The sequence below is a fragment of the Cibotium barometz genome, chromosome 34, assembly GCF_041138505.1.
Source record: "Cibotium barometz isolate CiBa-2024 chromosome 34, ASM4113850v1, whole genome shotgun sequence".
Taxonomy (NCBI): Eukaryota; Viridiplantae; Streptophyta; class Polypodiopsida; order Cyatheales; family Cibotiaceae; genus Cibotium; species Cibotium barometz.
Window position 1 is genome coordinate 20,515,855 of NC_141079.1, and position 17,973 is coordinate 20,533,827.

Below are 17,973 nucleotides of genomic sequence, written 5' to 3' on the forward strand. Positions count from 1 at the left end.
ACGCAAACTACAAAGTGCTGAGTGCTCTTTGATGCAACCAAGGTGATTGCTATTAGATCGTTGACAATAAAGACCTGCAAGGAGTATGAAAGAAATGCAAGGTATAATGAGTAAAAATTTTACTCGTAAGATGCAAAGATCGATGTCAATGAAGTGAAGCCCGTAGATGCTTTCTCGTGTATCTACACACCCGCTTGTAGCAGATCTAACAAAACTACTCCAAAATCTGATGAAGAACAGTTCAAATTCGATCCTCAAAGATGTCTGTAAAAAATCAAAAACCACAAGAATGGTCCCGAAAACGCACCCGAAACGAAATGCGACCGAAAAACTTTAGTACAAAGTATTACACACTTTACGGTCCTCTTTCTTCTCCCAAAAAGGCTCCTTGATCCGACTCAAAAAAATAGGCAACTCGAGGCGAGAGGTAGGTAGCAGCACAAAGGCGAGAACCGTATGCTTTGATACCAAAAGTTAGAAATAGGGTTACAAGAATGCACACACAGTGGAGAAGCTCAACGAAGCACACAATGAGATGATACATATATCATGAGTGTGTAATGTACAAAGAAGATAAGTATACCCCAAGATAAGTGTATACTAGCACGAGGAAAAAAACCTCCTAAAGAGAAAGTGTCCTAACTGGTCCTAGTGTGCTCACACACATCACTACAAAATATGGCTATAAGTATACCGCATGAACAAACTTGTACGTTTCACTACAACGTGAAGACCATATTCAAAAAAAATTGTAAGGCCATATTCAAAAAATGGTAAGGCCTTATCTGCTGGTGTTGTGATTTATCACGTATTACTAATTTTTAACATGGGCACGTCAAAAAACCACCACCATACAATCCTGACAACAGCCATTTCTCACGCAGAGTTCATACAAATTAAACAAATGCAAGAAAACAATATCTACCACTCTGTGGCAATTCGTAATATAAGGTAAAAACAATGCAAGGGTGGAAGTCAAGTGAAATCATGCCACTCACTTCGCGCTATAGTGATTGGCACAAATGTTTTAAATGTATGAAGGGTAGACAAAAATGTGCCAGAGATAAATGGATAATTGCATTACAGTTGCATTAGGATCGATACTTGAAAAGTACGGGGATATGGAAAGCCTACAGCCTACAAGTGATCATGTAAGCATGAGTCAAGATTGGTTTACCTCCCCAAGGGGGATGGCTAGAAACTACACAGCATTGCTGGAAAGTTGCTACAGCTAGAGCATCCACGTACCCAAGGTATATCAAAGACCCAATGATAAGTATTGTAACAGGTACAAACATCATTTTCCGCCAACCAGCCTACAGCCAAAGTGATCATGTAAGCATGAGTCAAGAGTAATCTACCTCCCAAAGGGGGACGGCTAGAAACTACACAGCACTTGCTGGAAAGTTGCTAAAGCTAGAGCATCCGTGTACCCAAGATATATCAGAGATCCAATGATAGGCATTGTAACATTTACAAAAATCATTTTCTGCCAACCAGCTATACAATGAAAAGACAGGAAAACAAAATTTGCCTAAGACATCTTGAGGCTAGAGTCGAAGTGCAAAATTTAAAACCCTACGATAAAGCAAGCTCAAGCTCAAGCTCTCTCTCTCTCTCTCTCTCTTTGGTTTACACATTGGGCTCCTCACTAGAGTTCCAAAGTTCAAGTCCGATTCCCTTCACTTTGTATGGTTCATATTTGATCCACTAACTTGGCTATCATGTGAAAAGAACCAGCATCCTCTCTCTCTCTCTCTCTCTCTCTCTCTCTCTCTCAGACACACACACACACACACACACACACACACAATGTAATTGCATTACATCAAAATATGTGTTAAATAAAGAGGCGGAAAGTACTCTAGCTTCCACTTTGAGCTGACCAGTTATGTACTTCTTGTCAACCCATTCCCCTATGTGTGACTAGTATCTACAAATAAGACCCTTCTAAACGAAAATACAGTCTAGTCACCGTTACAATTACACCCAGAAAAAACTGCTCTAATGTAATATATGCCCTCAAAGCTAACTTGCTTCAAGAAATTTCCGCACCATGGGATGAGTGGAGTTCACAAGCTGGAGTGGATTTGTAACTTCAACAACTTCCCCATTCACCAACACACACACAAGATCCGCAATTCTTTGAACCTGCTTGATGCTATGGGAGACAAAAACAATGGTCAAGCCTTTTATCCTCTTGAGATTGAGAATAGAATCCTCTATATTCTGAGTTGAAAGAGGATCGAGAGCACTGGTTGGTTCATCGAGCAGAAGAACCTGGCATTTGAAAAAATAATCCTATGAGTAGGAGACAAACCTCCACCCAGCATATTTTCTTGAAAAGTTGCAAGAGCAATACCTCAGGATCGTTTGCTAAAGTTCTTGCCAATGCCACTCTCTGTGCCTGACCCACTGAAAGTCCTACAACTGATTTTGATACAAAGGTTGGATCCAAATCTGCCAATCTGAGTATCTCCAAGATTTTAGAATCACAAAGCTTCTCCCCCCTAAGACTGGGTCCGTAATTCAAATTGTCTGCTACTGTTCCTGTTCCAACATAAAGGAAGAGGACAACCATCACTACACACAGATATCCCCATGTATTAAGTGGCAGAACATTTGCATCCCCATGCAAAGATGAAACACACTTGTACTTTATTGTAAAGGTAGAAAAACTCCATTACGAAGGACTTGTAAAGGTACAAAATCTCCATTACGAAGGACTGATCAGGAAAAAAGGACTTTTCACCATGAAGCACATAGTTCAACCACACCAGAGATAAAGGCTTTTCATTGACATTGGAATCGTCCCTTATACACAAGCCAGTAGAAGAGAAGGGCATAAACCCAAAAAATTGAAACCATACACAAACAGCATAGTTGTGAAATGGCACAAATCTCCATGCACAAAAATTAACAGCACAAAATTATATATCATCACACACACACACACACGCACACATGGGCATATGCCCCCACATGCATGCACCCACCCAGAAAAACACACAAAAAGTAGTCTTACTATGGCTCCTTTCCCCTTCTGCCCACCCTTTGCCTTCCTTCCGCGCCCCCCCCCCCACCCCCCCCCCCCTCTCTCTCTCTCTCTCTCTCTCTCTCTCTCTCCTGCACAGCCCCCCCAGTATCCCTTCCCTCCCATGCATGGTGATTCTTCCAGCAATTGGTCACACGTTGGGACAGGTTCTCGCAACCCCCCCCCACCCCCCGGCGGGGCACCGTTGCCAGGGCCGCTGGGATTCCATTGCTCCGGGTGCTTGTGGCCTTACTGGACAACCCCCGGGAGGTGGTGATCCCCCACCTCGACCAATCCTTATTCCTGCAGCGTGTGGAATTCTCTGGGCTTCCAGGCAAGTGTTTCATTCACAGACAGATGGGCCACCTTGCCCGTGCCTACCCTCGACATGCAGCTGCGGCTGCAAGAGCGGAGCCCCCACGACAGCCTCTAGCTGCTCCCCTGCAGATGCCCGGGGTCACCCAAGTGCTGGTGAGAGCTCAGTGGATGTGCCCCTGCAGTCGTTGGAGCAAGACTACGGCTTGCAGGTGAGTCAGCAGCCGCTGCCAACACCACCCCCTCCTCATCCTGATCCTGGTCACACAAAGCGAGAGGTTCAACAGGCTCCCACCTCAACTTGGCGACCAGTCGCCCCCACTCGCGATCTCTCCAGTGCTTCTTGGACCCAGTGCAGAGGCAGACCACCCAACCCATTGCCCCTGTTTGTTCAGCTTCTAAGGAAGAGACAGAGGAGGGCGGGGCTCTGCCCGTTGGTTACCAATTTATTATGTCGTCTAGTAGCCACAGGCTCCACCTCCAAGAGCGGCCAGTCATGGTGGAACCACCCTTCTTGTGTTTTGTTGTGTTTCTTTTACTGTTGTTTCAGTGCTTTGTATTCTGCCTTCTATAGGCTGGTTTCTTTTTAACTAATAGAAGGATCTCTTTTTGCTTTGGGGGGGGGGGAGGGAAGAACATTATCATATTTCTTTTAGGATCTTTAGATACATATGACCTAGCACTAAGAATTAAGAGCAGTTCACCATGCATGTGCACAGCCACTTACCATCAAAGAGGGCAGGCAGTTGGAAAAGCATCCCTACTCGATGGCGGACAGTAAGAACATCGAGCTTACTTATGTCTTTTCCATCGAGAAACACTGAATCCGGTGGTGGCTCCCATAGCCTGTTCAAGGCTCTGAGCAGAGTGGATTTCCCGCTTCCACTTGGACCAATGATGCCCATAATTGTGCCAGCATTAACATTGAGTGAAACTTCTGACAAGATGAGGTCTCCTGTGTCAGTGAACCGTCTCAGGCCCTTCACACTGATTTTGGGAATATCTGTGCCATCGCAAGGTGTGTCCACGGGAATGGTAAGATGGTGCTCATGCTCAAACTCCTCTTCAAGCTCACGTTCGAACTGTTTATCAACGCGTATGTATTGGCTGGTGGGCAAAGATAGCTGATGTGCAGACACATGAAAATTTAACAGTTATAACATAGAAGATATAAAATCTCGCAGGTACAAAGATGGTTGAAGAAGCTTTACTGTTAAGAGACAAAAACTTCATACCACTTATCCAGCTGCTTCTGTGCCCTAAAATTGAGTGGACAGAAAAGAAACACAGCCATATTTATCAATATGCCACATCACCAGCATGCATAGGCATTAGCTATAAACTTATTTGCTGAATGATTGGGAGGTTGTTAGCTAAGCCATAACAAAAACGTGCATGGAGAGGTGTAATAGAATGAGCGTTCAATCAATGTGATCTCCATGTGATGTGAACCAAATCTTTAATGATGCATATCAACACAGGATCCGAGGGCCATATAACATTGCCTAGAATGGCTTTTCTCCTTGTCGATGCTTGTCCAGAATATGTCTCCCAACCTTCGTGCATCGAGTTGTATGCCCTAACCAACTTGCCGCAGCTAGATTGAGAAAAATGTAGAGAAGAAACACAACTGGAAACGCATTGGAGAAACATGGAAAAACAAATCTGAGCAAAAACAAGCTACGTCAACATACATCTAGAGTGCACCACTGCGATTTCGGGCCAAAATGAGAGGAAACACAGCGTTTCTAACTTAAGCATTCACATTAGCAGCGGCTTTTAAGAAAATCAACATACAAATTAGACATAGATTTCCAGCAAGATTAGGAGAACACAATCATGTCAAGCAAAAAAAAATTGGAGATTAACACACCGGCTTCGGGAAATAGAAAGAGAAAAGAAGGAAATTCTTAACTCAGGGATTTAACGCAAACAAAATATATAAACAGCGACATGAAGAGCAAACTACAGCTATCTAAACAAAAAACGAAGCAATTTCGACGCACACAGAAAAAGCAGGGCGAGAGAGAGAGAGAGAGAGAGAGAGAGAGAGAGAGATTACCTCGGACTGCATGTTGCAGCAGGAGAAAGCAGAAGGCTTTTGATGAAGCCAAGCCGTGGAAACTCAGCAGGGAAGATAAAGTGGAAGAAATCCTCAAAAACAGGCCGATGTTGAAGATGAATGGCTATGGCGGTTGTGAGGCTTTTCCTGCTTTGATGCGTTGTGCGGAAGCGCAACTAGACAGAAATCAACACGGGTGGTAATGGGGGAGGCAGCATGGGTAGTTAATGTACGTTGTAGCAGGCTTGATTTATTTAAGGGCACCCTTGCCTTTCAGAAGTGATGGGTTTGGTGAAATATAGGAAGACTGTTTTTTTTACAAGAATTTTAAAATTTTGTAAGTTTTGAACGGTCAAAATGCTCGATAAAGAGTGTGACACCCGCAAAAAGCAGCTAAGGGGCCTTTTTCTTCTGGAAAACGTGCATTGATTCCTAAAAGCTAGAGGTGAAAATTGAAGGATTAAGACATTTAAATACTAGTTTCTATGTTTAAAAGCAATTGACATTTAAATACTAGTTTCTATGTTTAAAAGCAATTGACATTTAAATACAAGTTTGTATGTTTGAAAGCAATTGACAAAAAACACGTCACAAACGCATTGGAATTGCTTCCAATTTTAGATTTTATTAAGAAAGTTCTTTTGGTTAAAAATGGCTATGGCAATATCTACAATCATTGAATATTGGTTTCTATTATGGAAATAATCTATTTACATTTTTTCTCTAGAAATCTATAGCTCCTAATTCCAGCCACGAAGTTAGCACTGCTATGCTACAAAAAAATCCATAGAAAAATCCTATGGTTTTACCGCTCTTAAGCAGCTCTACTTCTGCACTGGCCATGAGAGCCTCTTTGTTTTGCATTTTTCATTACTTTTGAGTAGCTCTACTTCTACACTCTACTTTTGTGCAATCTCCTATCTACTTCAGTCCATACAAAGGTTAGTCCCCCACCTAGAAAGAAAAAGAATGTCTCCTCTATAAGCAAAGAGAGAGAGTGTGTGTACAATGCCAAATACAGGGACTTTGTTTACGCTGCCAAAGAGAGAAAGAGAGAGAGAGTTTCACTATACTACCAAATAGAGGGAGTTTCTTTATGCTGCCAAAGAGAGAAAGAGAGTGTTTCACTACCCTGCTAGAGAGAGAGATGTGGTTATGCCATCTTGAGGTTAACAAGGTCCATTTTTTTATTTGTACGGTTGCTTCTATTTGTACACTACCATGCCATCTCGAGGTTAGCAAGGTCCATTTTTCTATTTGTATAGTTACTTCTATTTGTACGCCGCCATGCCATCTCGAGGTTAATAGGGTTTGTTTTTCTATTTATATGGTTGCTTCACACCACCTCCACAAGTTGAGTTGGTATAGTAAGTTGTAACAAGACTCTCTCTCTCTCTCTCTCTCTCTCTCTCTCTCTCTCTCTCTCTCTCTAAAAGTTAATAAGTTTAAGGTTCTTAAAAAATCAAAAAAGTTAAGTTAAAGAAGGCATAAAGGAAAGAGAATCCAAGAGCTTATGCCTTTATCTATTCAATGGTGGATCATTGATAATAATGTGAAAGGCCCTCAACTCCTCTATTCTCAAAGGTCCTCAATTTTGAAAGCTCGGGTTCTTAACACCATGTGTGGAGAAGATGAGATTCATGACAAAACGGTGACCCTCTTTCAAGGTACAATGGCCGTTGGCCATGATGAGGCCTATTGAAAAAGATGTAACTATGTTGATGCACTCACTATCTATCTTATATGCAATGTCTGGTATGTTATTGATTTTTTGGTTTGTTCATTTTTGTCACATATTATATGATTGTCATTTAGTGCATTTGTCATCAAGCTTGTATCATAGTCAAACCTATAGATTTGGCCTAATAAAGTCTCTTATAAAAGGTTTCTTAACTTGAAGTGTGTATCTTTAAAATTTGGGAAAAGTATCACAACCTATTTCTATGGGCAACTTGTTAGATTTATCATGAGGGTGGATTCGCACATATTCACACACAGTCATGGATTTGCATGAATTCACCACTTAGTCATGGATGCAGAAGAAAACAACCATATATAGATGAAGAGATGCCACATCAACATAACTAAGACATTTGTACATTGAGGTAGAGTAATATAGATCATGTTTGCACATAATAAGACTCCTAAAAAATTATGGTATACTAAGGATGCATATATATATTCCCATTATACAAGGATAACATGTAATCCCATTTATACTAGAATGGGTTGAGCATGAAAGTGCCCTTTGTCTTATTCGCCCTACAATGAAACTAGGAAAGACAAAATGGAGATATTAAGGGAAAAATAGAGCACATGCAAAAGAACAAGCACTACTTTTATAAGAAATGGAATGGGATATTCATCCAAAACCTCCTTGACCCTCCCTTGATCATGACCACATGTTATGTTGTCTATATGTTGTCCATTATACAATGTTATACTTCTTGATGCTAGGCCCACGACCATCTAATATAGGATCACAATGGTAATCAAACGAGCTAACGTATATCTTCTTGATGCTGGGTCCACGACCATCTAATAGGATCACAATGGTAATCAAATAAGCTAACATATATCTTCTTATAAAATGTGTCTAGAATATTTCTCAAGTGCATCAATGTTTGTTTGAAAACTCATTAACTACGATTGAGATACACTTGTTTTGGTCCTCTAGTGTATCAAGGAAATTTGCTACCAAGTGAACCAATGATCATTAAATTTATTTTTTTTTGTTTTTAGTAACCTTTGGAAGGGTGGTACCACTTATAAAAATGTGCCTACATGTGTTCATATAAGGACTTTAAAAAAATCATCAATGTAGTAGTTTTATCACTAAAAGTTATTTAAACAACCCAATAATTGATACCAACCCATTGTATTTTACTAGAGTTTTTTAATTATTAATTATTCTCATCTACTTTGTGGAATAAATATGAAGCAACAATCCATTAGTGTGCTGTATAGTCTATTGTGAATGCTCAATGACAACATGTAGTGCACTAAGGAATTCTTGGTGACTAAGATAATGTCAAATGGAGAAGGAGATTTTGTGATTTGCAAAGTGTGAACTAGTCAATATGTATTGGTGGCTTGAACATAAAAACATTCCTTGGAGAGCATAGTCTCACCTAGCAATATGAAACTACTAAACTATATTGAGTTAGGCTATATATCCTCTATTTATACTAGGATAGATACTAAGAGGAAAGATATAAAGGATGTGGCATTTTCAATAATCAACATGACGGGGGACAATCAAGTGTGGGAAAAAAAAGGGAGATCCAGATACTAAGAGGAAAGATATAAAGGATGTGGCATTTTCAATAATCAACATGATGGGGGACAATCAAGTGTGGGAAAAAAAGGGAGATGCAGATGCCAAAACTAAGATATATGTGGCATTTTCAATAACCAACATGGTGGACAATTAAGTGTGGAAAAAAAAGGGGGGGACAATCAAGTGTGGTGATGTAGATGCTAAAACTAAGATATATGGCTATCCCTTTGGTAGTCCTACTATCCCAAGATGCTCTCATCAAGAATTGTAAAGTGGAGTATCGTTTTGGAATCATCTAGATCACAAGTAGGTCATGAAAAGTGCTCGTGGTTTATTCAAGCTGGTCAAAATGAGTGGCTAGAATAACAAAACAAATATTTTTAAATAAAAGAATAAAGGAGAGAATATAAGTCTTTACTACTACAAAAGTAGCCTTACTTTAAAATACTAGGTTGGAACGTGTACTTAATGGTCATTAAAAATTTTACAATTTCTAAAGAAAGAGTGAAATTGAGAACTTTCACTAAGCATCAATAATCATTTGACACAACGTTTATTGTATCATCTAGTTGGGATAGGAGAAAAAAATGTAAGGGAAAGAGAATGTTAGGGCTACATGGGAATGATTATGCCATAGAGTTTTTCAATAAGCAACATTAAACACAGTAACTTAAGCAACATTAAACACAGTAACTTAAGCTATTAAGTCGTTGTAATGCTAACCTAGGAAACTTAAATACTCACATGTGAGTACTTATTGGAATTAAGGAAAAAAGAAATTCTTTTCTTATGTGCACAAACAAAACTATTTAAATTCTGATCAATGTTATAAAGGATTGTTTAACACGACTCACTGAGGGAACTTAATCTTTGTAAAACTAGCTCATTCTTGACCATCCTTGTGTTTAACAACACGAATCACTGAGGGAACTTAATCTTTGTAAAACTAGCTCATTCTTGGCCATCCTTGTGTTTCCTTTTTAAACAGAGTTTAATGTGAATCTAGAGTATAATATTAGGTATGCTCTTTACACTATAATATAGTTTTTCTTTTACAAGTGGATCATCTTTTATTATTGCACTACACTTTACTCTTTCAAATAGCATATCTTTAAATATCCACCCATTGTGGAGGAAGTGGACTTGCTAAGGGTTACCTTAACAATGTAAACAACATATAAAAAAAGTTTAAGGATACGTCACATTTTTAGAGCACCTTTTAGGTTCTCCTTTCTTCGATAAAAAATCTTAGTGCATGTACTTATTTTATGTTACTTTTGATTTGGCATTTACAAACAAAAGTTCTCATTTTATAGGTCAAAAAGGTTACAATGGAGAAATCAATGATGATAAGTATCGTTGGTGTTAACCCCATTTGGTGCACAAGTGTCTTTCTCAACGTTTGTGGTCACTAGCCATGTGGGAAACTATAAAATACTCTTGTGGTGGTCACTAGCCATGTGGAAAACTATAAAATACTCTTGCAATAAATTGGACAAGGCATAAGATTTCCCATTCATAAATTTGCATGCTAAAATAAAAGAGTTATTAATTGTTGAGATATCGAGCTCAACTAGTACTACATACATTGATGACTCGCCTGGGAGATAGCTTCTACACTTACACCACTGGCTGGGTTGGTGAGATTATGGGTGATATACCACCAGTGTGGTTTACAGGTTGTGTGACCACTGCCACTTTGGTGTCCTAGAGTTATGGAATGGTTATAGCAACAGCTCATGTAGTTGGGTTCACACTATTGATTGACCTTTGTATGTTATAGTAGGAGAGTACTTTCCCTTATACTATGTACTCTTATCTCTTTATGTTAATGATTGTAGGGAAGAGAAGAGAATAGAAGAAAATTTAGCCATCCATCTCCCTTATGTGCTTGTCTACTCTTGTGTGTGTGTGTGTGTGTGTGTGTGTGTGGGTGCTTGCAAGGATCTCAAGCTCATCCTCTCCCCCACATTCAACTCATGGTATCAGAGAATCGATTCGTGTGAAGAGCTCAAGAGGCAAGCAAGAGGGAAGAAAAGTAAATGATTACATGAGTGAAGAGAAAACACTTAGATCCAAGTATACCTAGATAAATGGGAGTGTTAGTCTACACATATTGCACTAGCTTATACAAGAATTGCTAGAAAAGTAATCAATCTAGTCGAGTTATTTGTTGAGAGAAAATACCCATCACCCTAATAAACTACTTAGATTAATAAAATAGTCTAATAAACCTTTAAAGAGATCCATTCACTTTTTGGAAAAAACTTACACCTTCTAGAGAGAGCCATTCACTTTCTGGAAAATCCAACAATTTCTTGGAAGTTCTAATCACTTCTTAAGAAATTTATAATTATTCACAAATGACCTTTATTGGACTTAGATAAGCAATATCTTGGAAAGCCTAATCAAACCAATAACTTCTTCTAATTTTATAGTCGCACTACTAGCCTAGAATAAGTAAATTGCTTGAACAATTTGATCAATCTCATGGAAAATCAGACCTTGGGAAGAGCACTACAATCACATCTTATAAAAGCTAGTGACTAGTCTCCTATATCTTCTAGGAAGAAAAACGGATGTTTCCATTAACTTCTCCAAAAGAGATGGCCTAACCTTAATAGAAAAAAGGAGTGATCTTCCTAGAATAACCTTAGTAGCTTAATCCAGCTCTCTTAGAAGATATATCATTTCTTACATCATAAGAAGTAAATTATTAGAGATAGTTTACTACTCAAAAGTTAAGTTATTTACTATAAGAAGAAGTTACTCTTGGGAATTATAGTAAAGTTCCTAGAGAGGCACAATTCCCGGAAGATCTAGTGAGCTAGAAAGATTGAGTTCAGCCTAGTTCCTATTGAAAGTTCAATCAACTTCTTGAAAGATTACTGAATCTCTTGAAAAGAGACCAGTAATGTACCAACCCCAATATTGAACAGAGTCCAATCTTGAATGCAATCTAGTTAATGGCATGAAGCCCAATCAAGTCTTGAATGAAATCTAGCCAATAGCATGGAGCCTAGTCAAGTCTTGAATGTCGTTTAGCCAAGTCTTGAATGTAGTTTGGTCGATAGCATGGAGCCTAGTTAGGTCTTGAATGTAGTCCAGTCAGTTGAAATTAGCATTCTATTCACCAGCTTTCCACATGGTCTACCCCACCACAACATTTGTGAATCACATCTTTGGGCCATACATCTTCATAATGAAAGTCCTTTAATTATAAAGTATCTATAATCATGGATTAATTTTCTAACCAATCTTGAAATGAAATAGTCACCCAAAATAGACTTAATTTTGACATATCGTGTGAGATTACCTGGTCCCCTAAGGCTTGGCACCTTATTTTCATGCAAAGTGGTACTTATGAATCGAGATAAGAGTCTTATCCAAATTTAAAGCATTCATTTCTACCCCATCATAGTGAATAGACTCATAGAGGGGTTATGGTTCGGGTGGAATAAAAGATGAAGTAGTAGATAGTATATTGACAGCTTTTAGTCAATTATATATTTGTTATTTTAGTTTGATTGTGAGGCAGTCCACTAAAGCTTAGTGTTAAGAGCAGGAAAAGTAAGCAGTTCAGAGATCCAAGTTCAAGGTCATAAATAGTTCAAAAAAGCAAGATTCAACTCCAACATGGATAAACAAAGAATATATTTAAGGGTAACCGATGCGCTAACTCAATGCACTAACAACACTTATGTTCCATTCAAGTTGTGGACAAATAGAATAAAAATTGCACCCAGGTTCCAATCAACTAAACAAAATAAAAGACTAGCACAACCTAGGACACCAAATCAAAGAATAAGGTAACATTCACTTTTGGAAGTACATTCAAAGCTTCTACAACCACATCATTATTATAGCATGAAGGGTAGTAATTGAGAGGTAGAAAATGACATACACCAAATCAACTAAGGAAGGAAGCGTCATCGGTCGATTGAAGTAAAGAGGCTTTGAATGTCATTAAGAAGATTGATTTGAGGAAAAGAAAGTGAAAGAAGGAGACAAGTTAGGCATCATCTAGCTACACTAAAGCCATCAACACAAGTGTCATTTTGCTGCAAAGTATATTTTTTAGACTTGTATATTAACACAACAATATGATTATGAGCCATCATCCAATTTTGATATTGTAGCAAAGCCTAATAAAGAAAACAATGAAGCTAGGTAGGTGAAAGTTTGGGCAACAAACTCAAGTCAACACAAAGGAACAAGGAAGTCTTATTTATAATCAGAAGAATCAAGGTTAGTAAAAGAAGAGAAGGCCTCACTTGATCAAAAGGTAGGATCAATAGAGAATATAATAGCAAACTTGCACACACAAAAGTGCAACCCACATTATAAAAAAAACATGATATTTAGGACACAAGAGTTTTGCAAGAAGGATTAAGCAATTTAATGTAGCTTGCATATATTAGGTCAAGTAGATCTAATACAATAAACATTAGCAATAGCAATAGCAATAGCAATAGCAATAGCAACAATGGCCAAGAAAAGGAAAATTAAGTCTCTTAAGTCCATGTGAGGAGCATAGAAGCAAGCTAAGAGGAGAGCTAACATGTATCATTGTCGATCTGAATTATGAGATAGTATGCATCATTACTAGTTTGACTACAATTGAATTTCATGCATAGATGTATGCATAAAAGATGATTATTTTATTGTAAAAGTGTTACTTTTATCATAATTGGTTACATGATACCCATTAGGGTTTGAGGGTACAAGCTTAATGAAGGTGAGTAAGTGGTTGAGGTAAATGCTCAAACCAATAAGGTACATCATTCTTGGCTCAAGAAGGTGAGGGCATGGCTCATAATGTTGCCTATGCCTCTTACAAAGACAATGCCAAGAGATGCTTAAAAACATGATAAACATCAAGGTAGAGCACTTAGTGATGCTATTCTCAACCTTAAAACTCATCTTAGAAGATGAAAATGTTGAATATGCAGCGGAATAACATGCCTTGGGCTTGGGAAATGAGAGCATATGGCTTATAACATGCCTATGCCTCTTACAAACAAGAGCCTCAAGGGTGATACATAAAAACATTAAAGATGAGCACTTAGTGTACATGTGCCCAACTTTAAACCACTAAAAAAAACTGAGTTTGTTGATTAAAAACCAGAAAACTTCAACCTCTTTGGCTTATGGGATGAAGACAATGGCTTATGGTTGCACCATTTCTCCTTGGAAGCTTGCCAAGGTAAGCATAGAAGCGGGTTGACAATGAAGACTTATAATGTGGCACTCATGGTGTGTGCCCGGCCTCCAATGTTGATGAAGAAGAGCCTCCTTAGTGTTAAAGACCTCCTCCTTTAATGGTTATGACCACTATTAGTGTTAAACAACACTATTAGTGCTTATAAGCACACTTTGAGAGAAGCTTTGTGCACTTGAAGTTGTTGATGAAGCTTGATGAGAATGAGGCTCATCGATACCTCATGGTGTAGCCCACAACATCAGAGAATCTGGAGCAGAACACTCCAAGAAGCACTTAAGAGATTTGCACAAAAGCTTTTGTTGTAATTATGGATAGACATTGCCCTTGACCAATCTATAAGACAAGTGGTAAGACCCTCCCTTTCCCTTTCCCATATAAATCTACCTCATAACCATTACTCTAAGAAGGAAGGCCCTCATTGCCCATGGAGGAGGTATGGTATGCAGAGAACAATCAAGCATGTTGAAGGAACATCTATGTGCAAACCACTTAAGTAAGGGTGGCAGCCTTGTTTTGATCATTGTGTGAGAATGGTCAAGGTGGAAAGCATGTGGAAACAATGGCATGTATGTCCAAAGCATGTCAACTACAAGAGGTCAAGCAAGCACAAAGAGTGGGGTGCACCATCATTAAGGTGTACATCATCGACATCACATAAAGACTTAGATGGCACCATTGTATTAGCCTCTAAGGCTCTAAAAACATAGTTGTGAGTCCTAGATAACCACACCACCATGAACACTCTTATAAGCCTAATGTTATAAAGGCATATTTTTTTTCATATGTCCAATACCACCCATTCCAAGCACATTTTTTCATGGCTGGTATTGAGAGGGGGTATTAAGATATAGGCCTTGGAGCCTTAGTGAACAAGGGTGTAGAAGGTGTGTGGGTGTGAATGGTCCTAAGGGAGCCACCTAACCCTAGGCCACTAGCAAGGCACATGCCAAAGGCATTTGTAAGAAGCATGAAGCTTAGTTGTATTTTGAGCAACTTAATAAGCAAGATATTTTCTTGTATATTGTGAGTCTCTCTCCTCCACATAGTTGATCTAGCATGAGCACCACGAATTCTAATACTATGTACAAGTGATTCATAATATGAACACACTTAGTAGGTGAGCTAGCAAGATAAGTATGCCATAACTTGGTTGGACTAGGTAGATGTAGTCCAACTATAGAATCACTTCTATTTTGTCAACTACTAAATGTGCCAATGGTGTAAAGGTGGAACAATCACCCAAGCACGTCATGAGTGCCAGCTCAATGTGAACAATCACCCAAGCACATCATGAGTGCCAGCTCGCGTTGAGCTTGACATCTCAACATTCTCCCTCTAATTAGCTTCTTCTCCAGCCACCTCTTGTAAGAGAGAACCACCATGAATGCCATTCTCTTCTTGCCTTCATTTAGGCAAAGAGAGCTCTTCCTTCACCTCCTTAGCAAAGTCAGCATAATAGAGTGAGAGCACAATAGAGTGAGAGCATAATAGACAAGCTAGCATACCCACATTGGAAAGTTGTATTTATAACTCTAAGGCAAGACTAAACAACACTTGTTTGCAAAGGCTAAGTAAGATGACTTAAATATATCTGGCACCATAGAGGAGAAGTCTAGGGCTTATAGCTCCCATTTTCCATTCATTTCAAGCTATTAGAATCACCCAATATTTTCGGTGTTGATTAGGAGATCACACTCCAAAAAACATATGGTTTTTGCATGTGTTAATTTGTTGTTGTTTTTTTAAAGCTTGTTTGCATATCAGGTCATTCTAATTGCATACGTTGAAATGGAAAAACCCTGATTCCTTGGTGATTTGTTGCCCATAAGGCTTTGATTTTGATGTATGAAATAAAAAATATCTTAGCATTTGTGATTAGGATTATAATCCACTCCAAAAATCATAATCTTTGAGCTCATTTGGTATGGATAAGAGAGAGAAATTTTTGTTCATGCATTGTTGGAATTGGTAGCTTAGAAGCATCTAAAAAATCAACCAAAATCAAATAAAAAACACATAATCACTAGCATAATCACTATTAATTAATAACACCCAATCAATTCTAAGAAACCATAAAAACACATAATCACCAACATAAGCACTATTAATTAATTACCCCCAATCAAGTCCAAGAAACCATAAAAAACTCCAAAAATCATGCCAAACCATCTCTCGGGTTGGGAGCCCACAATTACATGAAAAAGGGACATGAGTCTAGCAAACGTGAGATGTAAGCCCTAAGATTGGAGACGTGCATTATGATCCTAGAGATGTGAGCCATGAGCTTGCAGACATGAGTTATGAGTTTAGAGGTAGGTGAACCTAACATTATCCCAACTAATTAAAACTACCTTGAAGACTTGTAAAGACATACCTACCATGTCCTATAAATTTTTTCTTGTTATATGATCAATACCAACAATAAATTTCAAATAAAATTCTTGTCATATATAATTATTGGAGTATTAAGTATAATGTTAACCACTATGGTTAACATGACCTTTCGCGCGGCTACACCCCTTTTGTAACCTATCTTTTTATAACTGCGCAATGCGCTAATTGGATATGAGACATGGGATGGCCAAGCTTATGGCTTGTGTAACGATGGTCATGAGGAATAGATATACATAGAGCTAGAGAAACTAGGAAGACTAGTTTTGGGCCCCCACTTATAAATGGGTGGTCAGACATTGTAAATATGAGCTCATGTATAAAAGACATTTTATTGAATATGAAAAGGGACAATCCCATTTGTCTCGCTTGAGTTTGCCTTCTCTCTCTCTCTCTCTCTCATTTGAGCTTATGGTTGCATGTTTGCTTGTTATCTTGCTTTCTTTTATGCTTTGATTGTTGGTTTATATATGTAGGAATGGTAATGCTCTCTCTTCTCTTCTCCTCTACCTTAACTTTTCTATCTACCATGTCCCATTTGTATACTATTGGCATGAGGTAGAGGTTGAGCTCTCCATAGCTCCTTCCCTCTTACTCTCTACCATGTCCCATTTGTATACTATTGGCATGAGGTAGAGGTTGAGCTCTCCATAGCTCCTTCACTCTTACTCTCTACCTAGCATTGGATCTCTTCTTATTAGGAGACACAAGGAGAGTGTGGAGGGAGCCCCTAACTGCTTCACATCGAGGAGTTAACCCTCATAGGGTTGGCCAAGTGCTATCCTCCGGATTCAACTCTTGCATGCACCTTTCTCTTCTTATTTCTCTTGTGTGTGCAAGGTAGTGTGTTATTCCTTAACATGTTTGGCACTGCTACCGGGAAGGCATTTGGCTTAGGGTCCTCCACTTAATTCATTTGCTAGAGTCTTTGATTTAGCTCGATTGGAGTGCAAATCTATCGGTTGGTTGATTAACCTTGTTTTGTGTTGTTTTTTGATGATGATTACCTGGAGTTTTGGATGTTGATCGAGCATCGAGGCATTATAGTCTTCACCGAGAGCAGCGGGAGAAGCAAATGAGTCCCCCTACTTTGGCCTTAACATTCAAACAAATCTTATTATCTATGTTTTTTCCTTATGTTTGCATTCTAGCTTAATCATCTAATTAATCTCAATTTGTTAGTTTCAATCATGCATTAGCTAGAGATTAGCTCTAGCTCCCTATTGAAATAAAAACACCAAAAAACAATGGTTAGGCACCTAAATCAATAGGTGTTTGAGGAAATTTCCAAGTGAAACTACTCTCTGTTTGGCTGCTCTGAGAAGCGAACGTCTGTTCACTTATCATGCCACGGCCATGGCACTTCTGCCACGTCCGTTCCTTTCCTCTATAGTCCATATCTAGTGAGATCTCAAATCTAAATGTGGCAGAGGCATTAAAAATAGAATATCTGCATTTAATTGGGAATAAAGTGCATTGAAGTGCATTTAATCTAGAGGGTGGACTGTAATGTCAGAGAATACCCAGGGAGGCTGTCAGACCTACAGCCATAAAGCCCTAATCAATTTTGGAAATTCCTAGTTTTGATAGTGTCGCTACTGTTTTGGAAGTGCCATGGCCATTCTAAAACTTGCCATAGCCATTCCCTTCTCATCTGAATTGAACGC

General features: G+C 38.8%; 1 protein-coding gene across 1 annotated transcript; it reads right to left on the reverse strand.

The window, feature by feature from the left end:
* Positions 1-1,053: 1,053 nt before the first annotated feature.
* Positions 1,054-5,610, reverse strand: LOC147618772 (ABC transporter I family member 17-like). Its single transcript, XM_086773810.1, has 4 exons — positions 5,412-5,610; positions 4,077-4,473; positions 2,363-2,550; positions 1,054-2,280 (listed from the first exon to the last, which is right to left on the reverse strand). Exons 1-4 carry the CDS (start codon positions 5,421-5,423, stop codon positions 2,029-2,031), a joined length of 849 nt encoding a protein of 282 aa, XP_086629936.1. The 5' UTR covers positions 5,424-5,610; the 3' UTR covers positions 1,054-2,028.
* Between the last annotated feature and the right edge of the window lie 12,363 nt (positions 5,611-17,973).

Coding starts and splice junctions, on each gene's coding strand:
- LOC147618772 (XM_086773810.1), bottom strand. Junction 2,551..4,076: donor ACTGCCTGCCCTCTTTGATG/GTAAGTGGCTGT, acceptor ATGTTGGAACAG/GAACAGTAGCAGACAATTTG. Junction 2,281..2,362: donor CTTTAGCAAACGATCCTGAG/GTATTGCTCTTG, acceptor TTCAAATGCCAG/GTTCTTCTGCTCGATGAACC.